The 19,525-nt window shown below is 34.0% G+C and overlaps 2 protein-coding genes across 2 annotated transcripts; both read right to left on the reverse strand.

Moving 5' to 3' along the window:
- Positions 1-6,197: 6,197 nt before the first annotated feature.
- Positions 6,198-7,761, reverse strand: LOC123553134 (uncharacterized). Its single transcript, XM_045342882.2, has one exon. The coding sequence runs from the start codon at positions 7,367-7,369 to the stop codon at positions 6,413-6,415; it is 957 nt and encodes a 318-aa protein (XP_045198817.1). The 5' UTR covers positions 7,370-7,761; the 3' UTR covers positions 6,198-6,412.
- A 10,338-nt stretch (positions 7,762-18,099) lies between these two features.
- LOC128556105 (uncharacterized) lies at positions 18,100-19,158 on the reverse strand. The gene has a single exon (XM_053540010.1). The coding sequence runs from the start codon at positions 19,156-19,158 to the stop codon at positions 18,100-18,102; it is 1,059 nt and encodes a 352-aa protein (XP_053395985.1).
- Between the last annotated feature and the right edge of the window lie 367 nt (positions 19,159-19,525).

Consider the following 19,525-nt stretch of genomic DNA (forward strand, 5'->3'; position numbering starts at 1 on the left):
TTTGGGCACCGATTTTTTTTTTGGAAGCATATGGAATATTCTTTAGTGCTAGTTCAATAATTTCGGACAATACTAAATAATCCTCAATAGACAAAATAATAAACTTAGTTAAACTTATTCAGCTGGGGGAAAAACCCAAACCACCATCAAGAGTCAATTGAGGTGGAGATCCCCTGATAATAGTCATAACAATTAAAACAGGAATCACCTTAAATTAGACATAATAGTTATGTTAGCTACAGGCTTATTCCCAGGTGTAAATTTTACAGAGTGGAGTTCAAAATGTATTGATATCATGTCTGAAATATCCAAACTTATTCCAAAAGTCAGATTTTAAAGATGCTATGAAAATCACTTTCACCTTTTACGAAATTGAAATCTATGGCCTGGCCTGGCCTGGCCCGGCTCGGTCGAAAATTGGGCTCATTGGGCCAGGCCAGGCCAGGCCAGAGATTAGAACATGCCAATTGAAAGTTGTTGTCCGTTAGTATAGACAGGTGCCACTCATTAATCTTCGCCAATATTTTTGGGCGTTTTCTTTATTTTACACCATATTTGTAACCTGAAAATATCTAAATTGACCAAAATAACATGCATAGTTTACCAATTGCACAGTGGCGTAGTGATAAGTTCTCCGACTTTCACGCATGTTACCGTGGGTTCGATTTCAATTCAGATTGTTTTCATTAAATCAATATAATGTCATTTTATTGATACTCACATTTTTATTCTTACAACATTTTATGGTAATAACTTGTATGTAGAAGAATGTCAAATACTTGTGTATTTCTTTCAATAAATGAACAATAAATCACGATTAGTGACAATTTTCCTGCATGCTAAGTTTACAGATGAAATAAAAAAAAATGATAATGAAAATGGTCCAACAGTGTCTCGAACTCACAGTCCCGAGATTGGTAGCCGAACGTGTTGTCAGCAACAACTATATCTGCATGTACGACCTGGCGGTAAAGAAATGTTTATATTTTATTTGGTTTTCAATATTTGTATTTTTTATGTTTGGGCACCGAAATTTATTTACGGAAGCATACGGATTATTCTTGAGTGCTGTTTAATAATTTCGGACAATACTAAATAATCCTCAATACTATTATAGACAATATAATAATAAAATTTGTTAGTTATTCAATGGGAAAAACCCAAACCCCCCAGTCAAGAGTCAATTGAGGGGAGATCCCCTGAAATAGTCATTAACGATTAATCAGGCATCACCTTTAAATTGACTTAATAGTTATGTTAGCTACGGCTTTCCCAGGTGTATAATTTTACAGAGTGGGAATTCAAAATGTATTTATATAAAGTCTGAAATATCCAAACTTATTCCTCAATTAATAAGTTCCAAAATTCAGATTTCAAAGATGCTATAGAAATCACTTTCACCTTTTACAAAATTGAAATCTATGGCCTGGCCTGGCCCGGCCCAGTCGAAAAATTGACTCATCGGGCCAGGCCAGGCCAGGCCAGGCCAGAGATTAGAACATGCCGTTCCAATTTAAGTAATGAAAACTTTATGGATTGTAATTTTATCATAAGTAAAGCAAAAAAGCAATTACTTGAGAACAAAATATTAACCATTTATTGTTCAGTTGTTGTTAATGTAAACATTAACATTTATTTATTTTCTTTATATTCAATAAATTGAAAATTAACATATGTTTCAGAATTCCCTTTGTTATCATATGTTATGATATATCTAACTTCATTTTTATATTCTTTTTATATTGAATTTTGTGAATTAACTTTGTCTTTTTAACTCGACTATTCAAAGAATAGTCGCTATTATACTCAGTCAGCTGCTAAATTCGTCATTTTTCTCGCTGTGACATAATGTAATTCTAACCTTTATCTTCATAATTCTTCTTTATGCCGAATTATTTATTATTTGGATATTTAAATATATTTTTTCACTATATCATTCTACTGTGATTTCATAAAAAATATCACTTATAAATACATTTACAAGAATTATATTCTATGTTTTTTCTTTTTTTATAATTATTACTTTAAAGTTATTACTATTTTAATAAGTGTACTACTGACTGGATCAAGAATATTAGTGATAATAATAATAACAATTAATGAATTATAAATAAATATCATTTTTATTGTAATTATTGGTATTTGCCCATTGAAGAAGACATGAACCCATTTGTTACTCTCGACCAGATCTTATTGGCAACATGGCTCGAATTCCCAGGAGCATCATTTGTTTTGTAGAGAACTGTTTCACCTTAAGAAACCTTCGATATTCTGAGAGAATTTGGGGATAAATGGGTTCAGCCCATGTCCTTGAGCCCATCCCATCCCACGAGCCGATCTCAGGTTTTCCAGGATTCCCTTGTTACCAGGGTAAATTCAAATTAGCTGAACCGAATCAATTTATTGTAATCCGTGTAATTTAATGTTTTAGCTACTACAATCTCAAGTTCGTTTATCTTTGTCCCTTCTAGTACAATTGTATCCAGATTTGAAGTGCATGGCCCTCCAAAGGTATTTTATATTGAGAGAAGAAGGACAATATAGATATTTAACACTTTTCAGTGTATTTCGGTTTCACGTCTGTGTAGTTGATGATTTTACTAGTATGCGCGTTAGCGTTCAAGGTATATGTCGCGGGGCTCGTGTTTCCATGGTAACGTATTTTTCTCTCAATTGTAAACAGCTATGTATGTTAACGTGTTTTTCGACGGCTTCAGTGTCATTTTCTTAATGACCAACATGGAATATTAGGGTAATATAACTAGCAGAATACCAAACACTTTACATGGAACGTTATTTATCTTAGCGTTTAAAGAGACGATGGCAACAGAGATGTTTAAAATATCTTATATCTTCTTTTTTATAGTAATTTTTGGACAAATATTAAATAATATTAATATTTTGCGCGGTAACTGACACGTAACGTCATGACGTCGATGACGTCATTTTAAGGGAACAATATTTTGTAGCGTAATTTATTCATTTCATCATTATTAAACCATTAAGCGTCAGATCAGAGACAGGTTAATGAACTTTTTTTCAGAAGAATAAATGTACAAACACATTTAGTTTGTCGTAAACGTTGTCGTAAATCGTCCTGTTAGCTTTCGGTTGGGCATGCGCACATACAAATGTTAAGGTAACGTACCTCCTAAAATTATCTCATGAATTATACAAATTCATGATATTTACAGACATTTGCTCTTCGTTTCTTCATTATGCCTCGTATATTTAAGTTGCCAATCAACAGCTGTACGGCTAGTTGATATATGGACTAGTAGAAAGTGTTTAAAGTTTAGTTTTGTTGGGATTTAAGTCACTTCGACACTATAAAGGTCATATGGAAACATTATGGAAACATTCAAGCTTTTGACAGGTGTCGGAAGATTACCAAAAGGAAAAACTTTAAAAATCTTCTTGTCCAAAACCGCAAGACATAGAGCCTTGATATTTGGCATGTGACATCATCTTGTAGTCCTCTGAAGATTTTTCAAATTATGCCCCTGGCGTGAAAAGAGGCCCTGCCCTGGGGTCACAAGTTTTACATAGACATATAGGGGAAAAAATTTAAAAATCTTCTTGCCTGAAACTGCAAGGCCTAGGCTTTTGATATTTGGTATGTAGCATTGCCTTGTGGTCCTCTACCAACATTTTTCAAATTAGGCCCTTGGGGTGAAAAGAGGCCCTGCCCTGGGGGTCCCAAATTTAACATAGACTTATATAGAGGAAAAAAATCTTCTTGTCTGAAAGTTCAAGGCCTAGGCCTTTGATATTTGGTATGGAGCATTGCCTAGTGGATCTCTAACAAGATTGTTCAAATTATGCCCCTGGGGTGAAAAGAGGCCCCGCCCTGGGGGTCACTTATTATATGAGTTACTGGAATATAGGAATAAATACTTCAAAAATTATTAGATCATATTTCCTAGACTGTTTAATTATAATTACCTGATGCCCCAAGTGGGGGTCACTTGACTGTAACCTTGACCTACTTTCTTGTTTTTTAAGGTACAGCTTTGAAATTTGCATGACATGTACAGTTTTGCACACTATCTTAAAACTGACTTTCATTGACCATGAATGTGACCTACTGACCTACTTTGTAATATTTTAGCATCAGTTTGCCATTTTAAACATGTGGTTCATATTACTCGGGTGAGCGATTCAGGGTCATCATGACCCTCTTGTTATAGCCATGTTTCCCGTGGTTGAGTGGTCAAGGTTGCCTACTTCGACTCACTTGTCTTTCACCACTGTAGGTTATTTCATGTGGAAAAGCCTGGCTTACGAAAAATTAGTTGTCCTACCAAGGTGCCTGCCCATTCCTGAAATTAAGCACGAGGGGTACCTACCGTCTTCACTCAACCATCAACTGTGCTCTCTGCTACAAGTTGACACCGTCAGTTATATAACTGAAAAATTGTTAAAACAGACGCAAAACCACCAGAACACACCGTTAGGGCATGTGTCTGTGCACCTAGAATCTCCTGGAAGGATAGGTGGATTGAGTTCGTTTTCGGTACACAGGTATAAGATCATTAGATGCAATCCAGGTCAATGTTGATTTTCGTGATAATCCACTAGTATTATGAGAGGGCCTTTTTTACTTCAAACTCAGCAGAATGTCAATGTCCGTTCGATAACTCTTGGAGGGATGAATGAATTGAATTCATCTTTGGTAGACAGGTACATAATAATGAAATGCAGGCTTAGCTAAATGTTATGGCATCTTTCAACTTGAAATGTTTTATAACTCTTAAAAAATGAATGGAAAGAATTCATTTTTGGTAGATCGGTACACGAGTTTAAATGCTTACTAAGAACGATTTTGGTAACAATCCACTAATTTTAGGCGAAGTTATGGTCCCTTTTTGCTTGGCTGTTTTCTATGCTTCTAAAGGATCTTCTATTACAACAGCAGTCTTTACGTGCCGTTTTTGACCTTACAAAGTCTCCGTATACTTGGACTCGTAGTGCCTTTGGGATCACCGTGTCCTCGGGCGGACCGCATGTTCTCCATGACGATTTGATAAAAGCTTTGTGTTTTAAATCATTCGTCCACCGCCTCTGATTCATGTGGGGAGTCCACCAGCTTAGCTGAATAGGGAGAGCGTAGATTAGCGGATCGTGGGGTCGCGAGGTCGAACCCCGGGCGAGGAGTATGTTCTGACGATTTGATAAAAGACAATGAGTCTGAAATCATTCGTCCTCTACCTCTGATTCATGTGGGGAAGTTGGCAGTTACTTGCGGAGAACAGGTTTGTACTGGTACAGAATCCAGGAACACTGGTTAGGTTAACTGCCCGCCGTTACATAAGTGACATACTGTTGATTTGTTTGTTTTTGTTTTTGGTTTAACGCCATTTTTCAACAGTATTTCTGTCATGTAACGGCGGGCAGTTAACCTAACCAGCTTTCCTGGATTCTGTACCAGTACAAACCTGTTCTCCGCAAGTAACTGCCAACTGCCCCACATGAATCAGAGGTGGAGGACTAATGATTTCAGACACAATGTCGTTTATCAAATAGTCACGGAAAACATACACCCCACGCGAGGATCGAACTCACGACCCTGCGACCGTAGACCAACGCTCTTACCTACTGAGCTAAGCGGGCGGGACATACTGTTGAAAAACAGCGTTAAACCCAAAACAAACAAAACAAATCATGTGGGGAAGTTGGCATTTACTTGCGGAGATCAGGTTTGTTCTTGTACAGAATCCAAGAACACTGGTTAGGTTAACTGCCCGCCGTAACATAACTGAAATAAAACGGCGTTTAACCCAGAACATTAATGATATGTATCAAGATTAGCAAACCAAACCTAAAATAAACATTACTCACTTTATCTAATTTCTACATGTAAAATGATTGTGGTTATCACTACACGTCATGTCGTGTTACATAAAGTGAGTGAATTGGATTTTACGGTGAATCGACACAAATATCAAACAAATATCTACAGGGCTTTTTTTTTGCAAAGGCGTCTGCCAACCTGCCGTAAAACATAAATAAACTCGAGAAACATATTAACTTAATTATTAAGTAATAGATGAACGTCAAACTGTAGCTGAGCACTTTCATTTCCTGTGCCGAGGGCATTTATAAAAAGACACAGATGATATCAGTAAAAATAATACTACAATTTAACGTGTTTTTTCTTCTAAAGATAAAAAAAATAAAACAAACACAAGACAATGTCTTTTTTAAATATATTATATTTCTTAGGATTTTGTTATTCAGTATCAAAGAGGTTGGCTGCTTTGTAACAGCAGAGGTTCAAACGATTTAATCGTCTTTGTTAGGTATAACTTAATTTGTGCTTCAACACACTGTAAAGTATTTTTTCGTGTTGAATAATTCAGTTTAAAAGAATAGACAATACAAATGTATCTGCTACCATCTTTGTTTCGTGTTATGTGATTTTCTTCCTATTACCGAAACGTTTAGAAACTTGTTGCCAAATAATTTTCCCGCCAAAAGTTAATGTCTCCCTTTGAATATTATGTACGTGCGTTCTTGTGATGAAAGGGTAGTATGGGTACAATTCATCACATGAGACAGCTTTAACATATTGTAAGGTTTCCAGGTCACGTGCCGTGCAGACGTTAGTCTGTCCATACTTCCTTTTGATCACAGCATGCGCATTGTTTGGTATAAAATATTCTTCATCTTCGAACAGCATTTTCTTGGGCGGAAATATATCATTTCTTGGGAAAACAGTTCTGTTATTAACAGCACCCTCCAAATGTCTGACATGTGTGGAATTGCCGACGAAGAATAGTATGTGAATGTATGGAAATACTTCTCTTCTACCTGTTTTTGTTTTATTCGGTTTACTAGAATCACTAGACAATTTCCACAAGTTTGTGTCACCCTTTTCTTTTTGTAAACTGTATCCTAGTATATTGCGAAGAACTCTTTCTGCCATCGGTGCTTGCTGAAAATCCATCCATATATCTACATCATCATCCCATGGAATTAGACCGGCATGCCGGTAAGCGCCTAACAATGAGCCGCCATATAACAGGTATGTCAAATTGTTTGTTTCGCACGCGTGTTTAAACGTAACTAAAATGTCTCTAAGAATTAAGAATTCTTTCTGTGTGATGGTCTGTCGAAAAGCAAGCAAAGATATGTCTGTTGCATTTGACAGAAGACATCTAGAATTCCAGTCTGGAAGTGTTCCAAACTTTTTGATAAGTACCGCACTATTTGATCCTGACTCGCGCTGAAATACTTCCATCATACCAACCGAATTATTGTCTGTCCGAAATGCAGTTTTAAAGAAATAATGATACATCCACAAGAGCAACGACAGGTAAATGACTAGGATCACAACAATATATCGTAATACATGTATGTGTTTCATTGTATAGACATATCGTCATGGCTGTCACACGGTATTTACAACACGATAGCTAGATTACTATCACACTGGTTTTAATCCACATCCAAACAAACATGCATGCTTTTTCTACACGATCGTTATGTATACATGCAGGACATATTCTATTTATAGTATAAATCCACATTCTATTTATAGAATAAATGAAGCATAAAGTCTATACACTGGTACAGTGCTGTAGTATCAAAGATAAATGCATTCCAATTCAAAGAAAATCAATTTATTACTTTTTTTCTACATATCAGGATTTCAAACCATTCAGCTTTTACTAAACATTTATGCCATTGTTTTCATTCGCACTGATTTAGTGTGTACAGTCCATAAAATAAACAAATGTGTTTGTAAACATGGACCGATCCAAATGGAAGGGGAAGAAGCATTTTATAGAAATATTTCGATAGCAAAAACAATACATATCCGTAGCGCTGACCAACCTATAAACCGGGACAGTCTATTTTATAAGTGCAACATAAGTTGAATGTTTTGAAATCCTTCTGATCACAGGTGGCAGTAACGTACCTAGGATACAGTATGGGTCCATGAGCCATATGCCCTTAAATTTACTACAATTATAATGTTTTCTTAGGAAAAAAATGACAAAAAGCCATTTTGAAAAAATTTTTGCTCCTGTGACAATGAGCCATGAGAAAGGTGATCAAGAACAGTTTGACATTTGCATTGCTTCCAGGTCCGTATTTTTTTTCCAAAACAATATTTCCTTATCAATGGTTGGTCGCCTTTTCGGCAAAAGATTAATCTTTCAGAAAAACCTTACTTCAAAACCCAGTTCCAAACCGTTTACGCATCACGAGCGAGCAACGGCATACGAAACGATAGTGATTTCTCCACCCGAATAAATCCCACACATTTTTCACATCGAAGTCTCCCCCCTAAAACACATCAAGCTCACAGTGCGAGCTTAAAATAACGTAATAACCGTTCATAACAGACTAAACACAAAGTAACAAGACCGAAAACTAGGTTCAATCCTACTTTGTTACTTACAAATTCGCTATTTAACATTTTCGCTTTCGGAAATTACCTTCGCCTGCCATGATTACCGTTGACAAGACGGTGGTTGTAAAGAACGTTTTCATTGGTGGAGACAGTTTACGTATTTCAAACGTAGCGATAAAATCCAAAGAGTACCCGAATATAAACAAGCAGCGATGGCTCACGAGGATTATTTACTAAATTCAAATAAATAACAACTGGTAAGTAATTAAGTAGAATTGAACCTTATTTTTAGTCTTGTTAGTTAACATTTAGCCTATTCTGACTGCTTGCAGTGCTATTTTTAACTGACATGGTGTACTTGATTTGTTTTACGGGGGAGACTTCGGTGCGAAAAATGTGTGGGATTTATTCGGGTGGAGAAATCACTATCGTTTCGTATGCCGTTGCTCGCTCGTGATGCGTAAACGGTTTGGAACTGGGTTTTGAAGTAAGGTTTTTCTGAAAGATTAATCTTTTGCCGAAAAGGCGGCCAACCATTGATAAGGAAATATTGTTTTGAAAAAAAATACGGACCTGGAAGCAATGCACATGTCAAACTGTTCTTGATCACCTTTCTCATGGCTCATTGTCACAGGAGCAAAAATTTTTTCAAAATGGCTTTTTGTCATTTTTTTCCTAAGAAAACATTATAATTGTAGTAAATTTAAGTGCATATGGCTCATGGATCCATACTGTATCCTAGGTACGTTACTGCCACCTGTGCTTCTGATATGTAGAAAAAAGTAATAAATATATTTTCTTTGAATTGGAATGCAGTTATCGTACTGTGTAGTCTTTATGCGATTCTATAAATAGAATTATAGCAATGTCAGTGTATTTGTCTTGCAAAATACTTGTAACAATTATTGTCACTGTAAAATTTGGTTATAACTATATTTGTATTATAATTACCACATGTGTCGCAAAACACTGATTAAAATAATTACTACGGTTGTTATTATTTTGTGACAATCTGTCGCTTTATCTAAAAAGGAACAGCTGTAGGCCTATCATAGGCCTATATTATCAGACATATTATTTTGGCACTGCATTTATTGTCTTGCAGAACATATTATTTTTGTCAGTGTATTATATATTGTCTTTCAAAACACTAATTGTTTTTGGCAATGTATTCTTGTCTTGCTTTTTTTCTTAGCACTGTATCATGGTCTTGCAAAACAGGGCACTGTATTTTACCTTGCAAAACACTTGTTCATACATGCAGAACATGTTTGCCGTCATTGTAGTAAAAATTGTCTTGCAAAGCACTTGATATTACTTTTTACACTGTTTTACTGTCTTGAAAAACACTTTTTATTATTTTGGACACTGAATTGAATATAATTATCTTTCAAAAACACGTATGTTTTGGCATTGTAGTATTGTTTTGCAAAACACTTGCTATTATTTTTGGCACTGTACGCGTATTATTGTCTTGCAAAACACTTGTTATTATTCTTGGCACTATAGTATTGTCTTGCAAAACACTTACTATTTTTGGCGTATGATAGTCTTGCAAAACACTTGTCATTATTTTTGACATGTATTCTTTTCTTGCAAAACACTTATTATTATTTTTGCACTGTTATTTTGTCTTGCAAAAAACTTGTTATTATTTTTTTGCACTGTATTTTCACCTTGCAAAACACTTGGTATTATTCATGGCACTGTATTTTCACCTTGCAAAACATTTGGTATTATTCATGGCACTGTATTTTAACATTGCAACTTGTTATTTATCTTTGCACTGTATTAACACCTAGCAAAACCCTTGGTATTATTCTTGGCACTGTAGTGGTGTCTTGCAAAATACTTGTTATTATTTATAGCACGTTATTTCAACTTTCTAAACATGTGTTATTGTTCATGGCATTGTATTTTCAGCTTGCAAAACACTTGTTATTATTCTTAATTTGCACTGTATTTTTTCACCTTGCAAAACGCTTTTTATTATTCTTGGCTCCGTATTATTGTCTGTCAAAATATTTGCGATTATTCTTTGCACTGTATTTTAACTTTAAAACACGTGTGTCATTATTCTTGGCACTGAACTTTCACACCTTGCGAAACACCTGTCATCATATTTGCACAGCATCATTCCAAAGCGGTGCCCCACTGTATTCTTCGTATTTGTTCGTCTCATTCTTGTTGTAAAAATGTTTTGTTTTGTCTATTTATTTTTGTAAATGTATTAATCAGGTACACATCATTGCATACACTGTTACAAGTTAACGGTTGAAGGGGCTGTGTTTTTGTAACGTTGCCTTTCCTGACAGCATATTTACCCATGTTTTCGTATATGATTCTCATAATTTTATAAAGTATGCGTCTGTCAGTTTTAGCGTGATATAAGAACGCAAACAGCCGCCAGTCTTTTAAAATGGCAGTTATTGAATAGCTTACTGGCTCTTACTTATCTTATTTTTTAACTTCCCTCAACTTTACTTTTTTGAGGTATAGTTATATATTCTTATAATGAGGATTGTGGTTTATGTATATAAATTGGCAAATTCTTACACGTGCTTTGCAAGACAATAATACAGTAAAAGTTATAACAATAGTGTTTTCCTTGACAGTATTACGTCGGGCAGTAATATTATTACACGTATTGCACTAAATAATTCTACATTGACAATAAATATAACAAATATTTTGTGAACCAGTACGATGTAGTACAGTGACAAAAATAACGACAAGTGTTTTACAAGATAATCATATATTTCCAGCAAATAATAACAAAGGGTTTGCAAGACATACAGCAGTGCGAAATAAAACAAGTGTTTTGCAAGGTAAAATACAGTGCCAAATGAAACAAGTGTTTTGCATGACAATGTTACAGTATATATATTTTCACTGCATTATTGTCTTGCAAAACACTTCTTAATATATTTGACACTGTGTTAAATATTGTCTTGCAGAACATTTATTTTTGTCGTTGTAGTAAATTTTGTCTTGCAGAACACTTGATACTTTTGCACGATATTACTGTCTTGCAAAACACTTGTTATTATTTTTGGCACTGTCGCATTGTCTCGCAAAACACTTGTTTTTATTTGACACTGAATTAAATATTGTCTTTCAAAATATAATTTGTATACAAATGTAATATATATATATAATTATTTAGTGCAACATGTGTAATAATATTACTGACCGCCTCATCATTATCAAGGAAAACACTATTATTATTACTTGTACTGTTTCATTGTCTTGCAAAGAACGTGTAATAATCTTCCTATTTATATACATACATTTGTATACATATGCCACAATGCTCATTAAAATAGAACTATATACATCCAAAAAAGTGAAATTGAGGGAAGTTTAGCATGAGATAAAAGTAAGAGACAGTGTGCCAAGAAATAACTGCCATTTTTTTTATTAAGGGGTGGATGATGTTTGCGTACTCTAAAACTGACAGACACATACTTTATAAAATGAGAATCATATACAAAACTAAGGTTAAATATGCAGTCGGAAAAGCAACGTTACAAAAATACACACACACACACACACACACACACACACACACACACACACACATATATATATATATATATATATATATATATATATATATATATATATATATATATATATATACACAAAGTAAAACATACATTTATTTAAAAAAAAAGTCAACAACACAAAACACGAAAGGAACAAGCAAAACGAACACATTAGGGCAACGCTTTCGAACTGTCAGTGGCAAAATCATCAACGCCCACTTTTCGTCTCCATCATGCACCAAAGTTACACGACAGTGCAAATAGATATTTTAAAAAAATGCGCGATATGTAAAACAAAAAAGCACTCTTGATATTTTACAAAAACTAATCCTAACATTTCATGTATATGCATATATGCTGAACGTCTTTGCAGAAGGCAGAGCAGCAACAGAACCTACGAAGTCAGTCCCAACTACTCATCATGGAGTCTGCAACCTACAACATCAGACACGATAAAAAAAACGTAAAATTTGAACATTAAACATGTGGTGTGTCTAAAAATTGCTGAGTGATAATCTCATTTAACAAAACATTTTTAATTGAATTTACTATTGAATTTAAAACTTTAAAATCAATAACTGAATTACGATAGATGTAGTAAAACTTAGTAACGTATTTTAGCTGTTTATGGTAATGGCAGCCGTATTGAAGGGGCCGTGATAATGTTACGTGCACAGTTCAAATGTTCAGTGTGACTTACCACTGTTGCACATATTAATAACTGAGATATATGCATCCTGTGTAATGTTTCACATGATACATCCCAGTCTAATTATGTGAAATTTACATTAATAAGTACAATCATCTCTTATCACTCTTAACACGTAAACAATCTTCTTATGCAGGCTCCTCCGATAAGGTAAAGACACTTGGGCGTGACAACAAAGACTTGTCCAAGATAACCAAACATTTGCTAGGAGAAAGTGATGATGTTGCTTGTCCTTCTGAAAGCGACATGGCTTTAAAGGAAATACCTTGATAAACTGTTGATAGACATAACACACATTATTATTACACCCATAGAGTAAGGGAAGGTACCGAAGTAGTCTGACAAACAAAACGCGAGTAAGATATATTCTGAGGAAATCTAGTTAAGGTAAAGATAAACTTAAAGGTAAAGGAAAATTGTAGTTAGCGGCGCTTGTGAAACAATGAACGTAAGCTTTGTAGAGCTTTTTAGCGACCCTGTGTGTAGGGTTAGGGTTTACAACCAAAGCAAACTAAAGAACTATAGATTTGTGCCAAATCTCGTTTAGGACTTCCTGTATTTATGTTTTACAAAGAGCACTTTAAACTGAAAAAGCTTGGACGCGTTCGATGAATTGCGGGTAAAACTAAATATAGATATCAGTCGAACAACAGTCAATCTTCATACGATGAAATCCGTTGTTGGTCCTTGTTTTGTGTAGGGAGATGACGGTGGAACAATCAATCAAAGGTCAAGACGTAATGCTTTTCCCCGTCTGTCATTAACTTAATAACGCTTGGAGTAACGCTAATTACCGGTTGTCTGCAGTCGATACCTGTTGAAAGCAGATGACACCTTCAGTGGTTACTTTAGACTGAAAAGGTATCAATTACTTATGATAAGCTATAATTGGGGCATATATGTTATGTATTATTGTTACTTTCGTTGTTACAAATGAAACTACCGCCACGTTTTAACAAAATATAACAAAGCACTTGTACATTAATCGTGTACATCAACACATACAATATATATTTCGTACATTTATACAGCAGGTTTTATCCACCATATACAAGAGATTGTGACATAGATGTATCTAAAATCATTAACACCTGGTGCTTAGTCCTACAGTAGAAAAACTGAAATTGAATATACACCTACTGGTGAACTATAAATGAAACTGTTTTAAACATTAAGAATATAACACTCCGTGTGTAACATCCAAACTAAATATTCTTAACATTGATATACTAAATATATCAGTTGGTGAAACAAAACAAAACATTATAATACACTGTTTTGGTTTGTAAAGAACATTTCACGTACAGGTCTACAAAAACCAAAAATGATTCGAAAAGTCATAAAGATTTGACCAATAGTAAAGTTTGTGTCTGACCAAGAAATAGAAGAAACCAAAGAAAATTTACACGTAAGAAAATCCCAACAGTTCCTCGTGAATACATGATACTACTAATGTAGACCTAAATTTCGGTCAATATGTACTTTTGATGCCCTGCCGAAAAGCAATATTGACCTAAGACATTGGATTAAGATCTCAGACTTAGACGTCTGCGTGTAAAAATGTTACTAATGTTACTGTTCAGCATTGCAAATTGAAATGTTACTGATTAAACTGTCACTATTCCATACTGTATATAAAATACTAATGTTCAGTACTACATTTGCATATTAAAATGTTAGTATGATGCTTTCATCTGTAGATTAAAATTTTGCTAATCAGTATTGCATTTGCAGATTAAAATGGTATTGTTAATACAGCACAAAATTATGTTACTTTCAATATTGCAGAGTAAAACGTAACTGTTGAATATTGCAGATTGCAATGTTACTGTTGTAGATTGCAATGTTACTGTTGCAGATTGCAATGTTACTGTTGTAGATTGAAATGTTACTGTTGTAGATTGCAATGTTACTACAACAACAACAACAACAACAACATTTACGTTTATTACTGTCAGGCTCATATACTAAGGAACAACATGACAGAAAAAGATCAAGTAAATACAATCTATATTCTATATATCTTTTATATATGTTAACGACATATTATTAGTTTCGTCTGAAGTGGTTAAGTATGATTTTAACAAACTTAGCAATATGTTTTAGGATTTTAATCGAGTCCGCGTTTAACAGTTCTTTAAATAATAGTATATTTGGCCTTGAATAAAAACGTCTTGGTATATAAACCTTCCTGAATTGGGAGAAAAAGGGGCAGACTAGCATATAGTGGTACTCGTCGCCTATGTCGTTAAGGGGGCACAACCTGCATTTTCTGTTCTCAAGAGGAACAAATGACTGGGTCCACCTCCCTACTTCGACAGGTAACCTATGGTTTCCCGTCCTAAAATGAAACAATGAAATTCTTAAGCTTTCCGGGAGTTTAGTCAGATATTTTTCAAAATTTGCATTTATTTTGTAAAGTCTGTAGTTTTTGCCCTTCGACGAGATACTTATCTTATTATTCCAATCTTGGAAAAACTGGTCTAATAGTATTCTTTTAATTGTAGTATGTAAATTACGTAAATCTAGTAAACTTTGATTAATCCAAATAAAAGTGTTTCCTGTAGAATCTAGAATATTCTTGACACAATCTAGCCATTTATTACTTGAGGTTGAATTAAGCATATTTTCATAGCAGATTCTATTCAATTTTGAACTGCTGCTACTTAATACTTTGGCCCAATATCTAACAATTCTAACTTTGATTACAATATCTAATGGGTAGCGACCTAATTCCCCATACAGCATATAAATAGGCGTACTTTTCTTTGATTTGGTTATTTTTCGTAAGAAATCAGTATGTACTTTCTCTATTATATCATTATTATCAAAGCCCCACGATTCACAGTTGTAAGTCAAAATTGGTTGAACTGTTTGATCGAAAAGTTTCAGTTGAATATCTATAGGAAGGTCTAAATTATAAATCCTTTTATACAGAATATGCATGGCTTTATTTGCTTGTGCAGCTAATTGTTTTTTAGCTTTAAGAAAACTGCCGGAAGATGAAAATAATATACCTAAATACTTATATTCGTTCACTGTTTCTATTGGTTCACCATTTAGAGTGAAAGAAAAAATTTGAGGACGATTTGAACCAAAAACAATAACTTTTGTTTTGCTCATGTTAATCTGAAGTTTCCATATACTACAATAATTATAAAAATCATCTAACATATTTTGAAAAGAGACCGGATTATCACTAACAATCACTGTATCATCTGCATAAAGAAGGACAAAAATTTTCAAGTAGATATCTGGGTCAATATGCGGTTGATGTAATTCCATACCAGGGTTTCTTTCTTCCAAATAAGACTCTAAATCATTTAAATAGATTGAAAAAAGTATGGGGGAAAGATTTTCCCCTTGACGAACCCCACAATTACTTTTGAAAAATGGGGACATTTTACCATTTGCAGAAACGCACGACTTTATATCTGCGTACATATTTTTGATAACCGTAAACAATTTCCCACTTATACCGTTTTTCAATAATTTGCTCCACAGACCAGCCCGCCAAACTTGGTCGAAGGCTAAAGAAAAATCTACATAAGAGCAATAAAGTTTTTTCTTTTGTTGTCTCAATTTGTCAATAAGATATTTTAACGTAAAAATGTGGTCGCATGTAGAATAACTAGACCGGAACCCGGCCTGATTTTCATTTAATATATTATTGCGCTTAAGAAAAATATTAACCCGCTCATTTAAAATAGCCGTAAGAAGTTTTCCCAGACAACTTAAGATTGTTATCGGTCTATAGTTAGAAGGATCAAGGGGAGAACCCTTCTTTTTAAATATTGGCTTTATTGTACCAATCAGCCAAGTTTCAGGCAGATTGCCTGAATCAAAAATAGCGTTAAAAAAGGACGTATAAACAGGTAACATTAAGTACTTAGTACTTTTTATATATTCATTACAGATGTTATCGAACGGTGATGCAGCTTTACAATTATCGCACTTTGAAATCATTTTATTAATTTCTTGGGAGGTAATTGGGGAATTTAGAATTTCAGAATCAGTAGAGTCATATGCTAGGCTTTCAATGTCACTTTCCGTAGAATGCACATTTGAATTCACATTCTTAAAATGTTCGAAAAGATCGCTTGTCGTCGGCATTTTGTTTTGTTCAGTTTTATTAAAACTATTTATTAATTTCCAAAAGTCTTTAGGACGTTTAGAGTGCATATCACGTATTTTCCGTTCATTATTTGTTTTATGTATATGTATATATGTGTTCATCGTCTGTTTATAATGTTTGCTGGCACGGGCCAGTTCTGATTTGTAGTAGTCATTCTTATTTCTATTGTATTTACTACGTGCCTTGTGATAAAGCGTTCTCGCTTTCTTGCACTGAGGCCCGAAAAAAGTTTTATTACTTTTCGGTGCGTTATTTATACTGTTGTAGATTGCAATGTTGTAGATTGCAATGTTACTGTTGTAGATTGAAATGTTACCGTTCAATTGCAGGTTCAAATGTTACTGTTCGACATTGAAAATATGTAACTTTTGTTTCTTTTATATTAAAATTAATGTCACTGTTCAACATTGCAGAATTAAACGTAACTGTATAGCATTGCAGATTAAAATGTAAATGTTTAGAATTGAGATTAAAATGTAAATGTTTAGAATTGCATATTAAATGTATCTGTTCAAAAATGCAGATTAAAATGTTAATGCTATACATCAACTGTTCAGTATTGCATTTAAATACGTTTCTCTCAGACGGGCACAATGTCACATCATATCAAACAACTTATAAAACTGAAAAAACTGAAACTGTTTCATTTGATACGCCTATTTTTACGTAAAACATGTTCAGTGGCGTTTTACAAACACATAAAAAAATACGTCTAAAAGTTAAGACATTTTAAAGATGTATGAAATAAATGAGCATAAATATCACTGTCAATTATTAGTAAGTATTAAACAAAAGATCAGGCATCAATGAAGATTAATAAAATATTAGAATATTAAGATACTGTAAGACAGCTGTTTTGTTAGTAAGTAAGTAAGTAGAAGTGAGTTATTGTGACATGTCCATAAGTTATTACAAACAACTGTATATTTGTTTTGTGATAAAATTGTTCATATTCGAATGACTTTACACAATAAAAATCATCCAGTTCATGTTACCATAATATCTTAAAAATCATAGTCACAGTCTCTAAACGAGTGCAAAGTAATTTCCAAAATAATGAGTTTTCAACTTCTTTTTGAAAACATCTAATGTGTCTGAGTTCTTGATTTCGAGATACTTATATGTTATTAATACGTTTTTTCATCTATGCCAGTATTTTTATCAATTTCTTTTAGTCTTCAAAAGCGTTGCTTCTACCTTTATGTTTGGCTGTAAAGATATGTTTTCTCAGTCGAGAACACCGACTTTATATCGTGCCGTACTAAGCGGTATTACCAATTAAAGTTCTATTTCACGTCGTGTTACACCAAATTGTTATTTTATTTTATATTCGCATATTATATGGTCATGTATCTAAGCTTCTATATGGTAACATAGATTTGTTTGTTTGCTCATTTTCAGTTATAACATTTGAAATCGTTTTCCTAATTGTTTTATTTAAGAAACCCAATGTTTCTATTAGCGTACTGTTGTAGTAAGATCTTGTGACAAACGGGTAATAATAATATAGATGTTCACATGGGACGGATACTACATTTTTAATTTCTATATAAAATAAATGTGTAAAATCCTGTGAGGTACATATATCAGACCTGCCGTACATCCTTTCTATCATTTTCAACATTTTGTTAGGTACACAAAACTCTTCGTCCTCGTATAATACTTTTCTTACTGGGAAAACATCATCAATTAAAAGAGTAGTTTTTTCTTTTAGACTGTCTTCCGAATCATATATATGTGTTGCATTGCCAGTAAAAAAATATACATCTATGTAAGGAAATCTTGGATCTTGGTTTTCCCGTGTTTTATTTAGTTTCTTCGACCCGTTTGACATTTTCCATAAATTTTTCGTGTACGCCGACTGGTGCAACATTATGCCAGCAGTGTTGTTTAGAATAGTTCTTGCCTTTTCCATCTGCCTCAAGTCCAACCAAACATCGACGTCATCATCCCAGGGGACAAAGCCGGCGTGTCGGTAGGTTCCAAGCACTGATCCGCCACATAACATATATGTTAAACCATTTTCATCACAGAGTTGCTTTAATTTTCTCAATAAACCCATCAAAATTTCATATTCCAGCTGCGTCATGACCTGGCGGAATGGCGTGAATTTCGAGTCCGACATCTCTGAAAAGTTCAAGCGACTTCTATTTTGCCACTCTGGTAGCTTCCCTGATTGTAGTTCTATAAGTTCGTTAGATTTAGTCGTTACAACATCATAAGTTATGTTTTCATAGTTTTCATACATGTTATGCGTTTCCGTTGAAATATCACTTTTCTGTGTTTGGTCCCACAGGAAGGAAGTAACCAAGAATGGTATACATATTATATAAACAATATACAATGATATAGCGTTGTTACACAGGTTTTTCTTCGACCCCATGGTACAACAAATAGCATCCATCCTTCTACCCTTCTCCAATAAACATTTCTAAGAGACTTGTTCAATCTCCTGTTTTTTAAAGAAAAGAAATATTATTTCAAAGTCCTTTCAACTTGTGTGTTTATATGTATACAGTGATGTGTAACATTAACCTATCCCTGCACGGTTCAAATCTATATTGCAAAATTAAGAACATAATCCAATAATTGACATTTACAAAATGATTGTTCGATCCCGGTTTTCTCGTGTCTCTATGCTATGAAAATATGAGTATACTTAAAGTATTAACTCCATCTATAAACGAGTAGCTTTAATCTGATGGTGAACATGATATAGCATATAGTCACAGTCATTCTTTGTGTACTCATTTTCACTTTTATATCTTCAC

The sequence above is a fragment of the Mercenaria mercenaria genome, chromosome 4 (genome assembly GCF_021730395.1).
Source record: "Mercenaria mercenaria strain notata chromosome 4, MADL_Memer_1, whole genome shotgun sequence".
Lineage (NCBI taxonomy): Eukaryota > Metazoa > Mollusca > Bivalvia > Venerida > Veneridae > Mercenaria > Mercenaria mercenaria.

Coding starts and splice junctions, on each gene's coding strand:
- LOC123553134 (XM_045342882.2), bottom strand. CDS start 7,369: ATGAAACACATACATGTATTACGATATATTGTTGTGATCCTAGTCATT.
- LOC128556105 (XM_053540010.1), bottom strand. CDS start 19,158: ATGGATGCTATTTGTTGTACCATGGGGTCGAAGAAAAACCTGTGTAAC.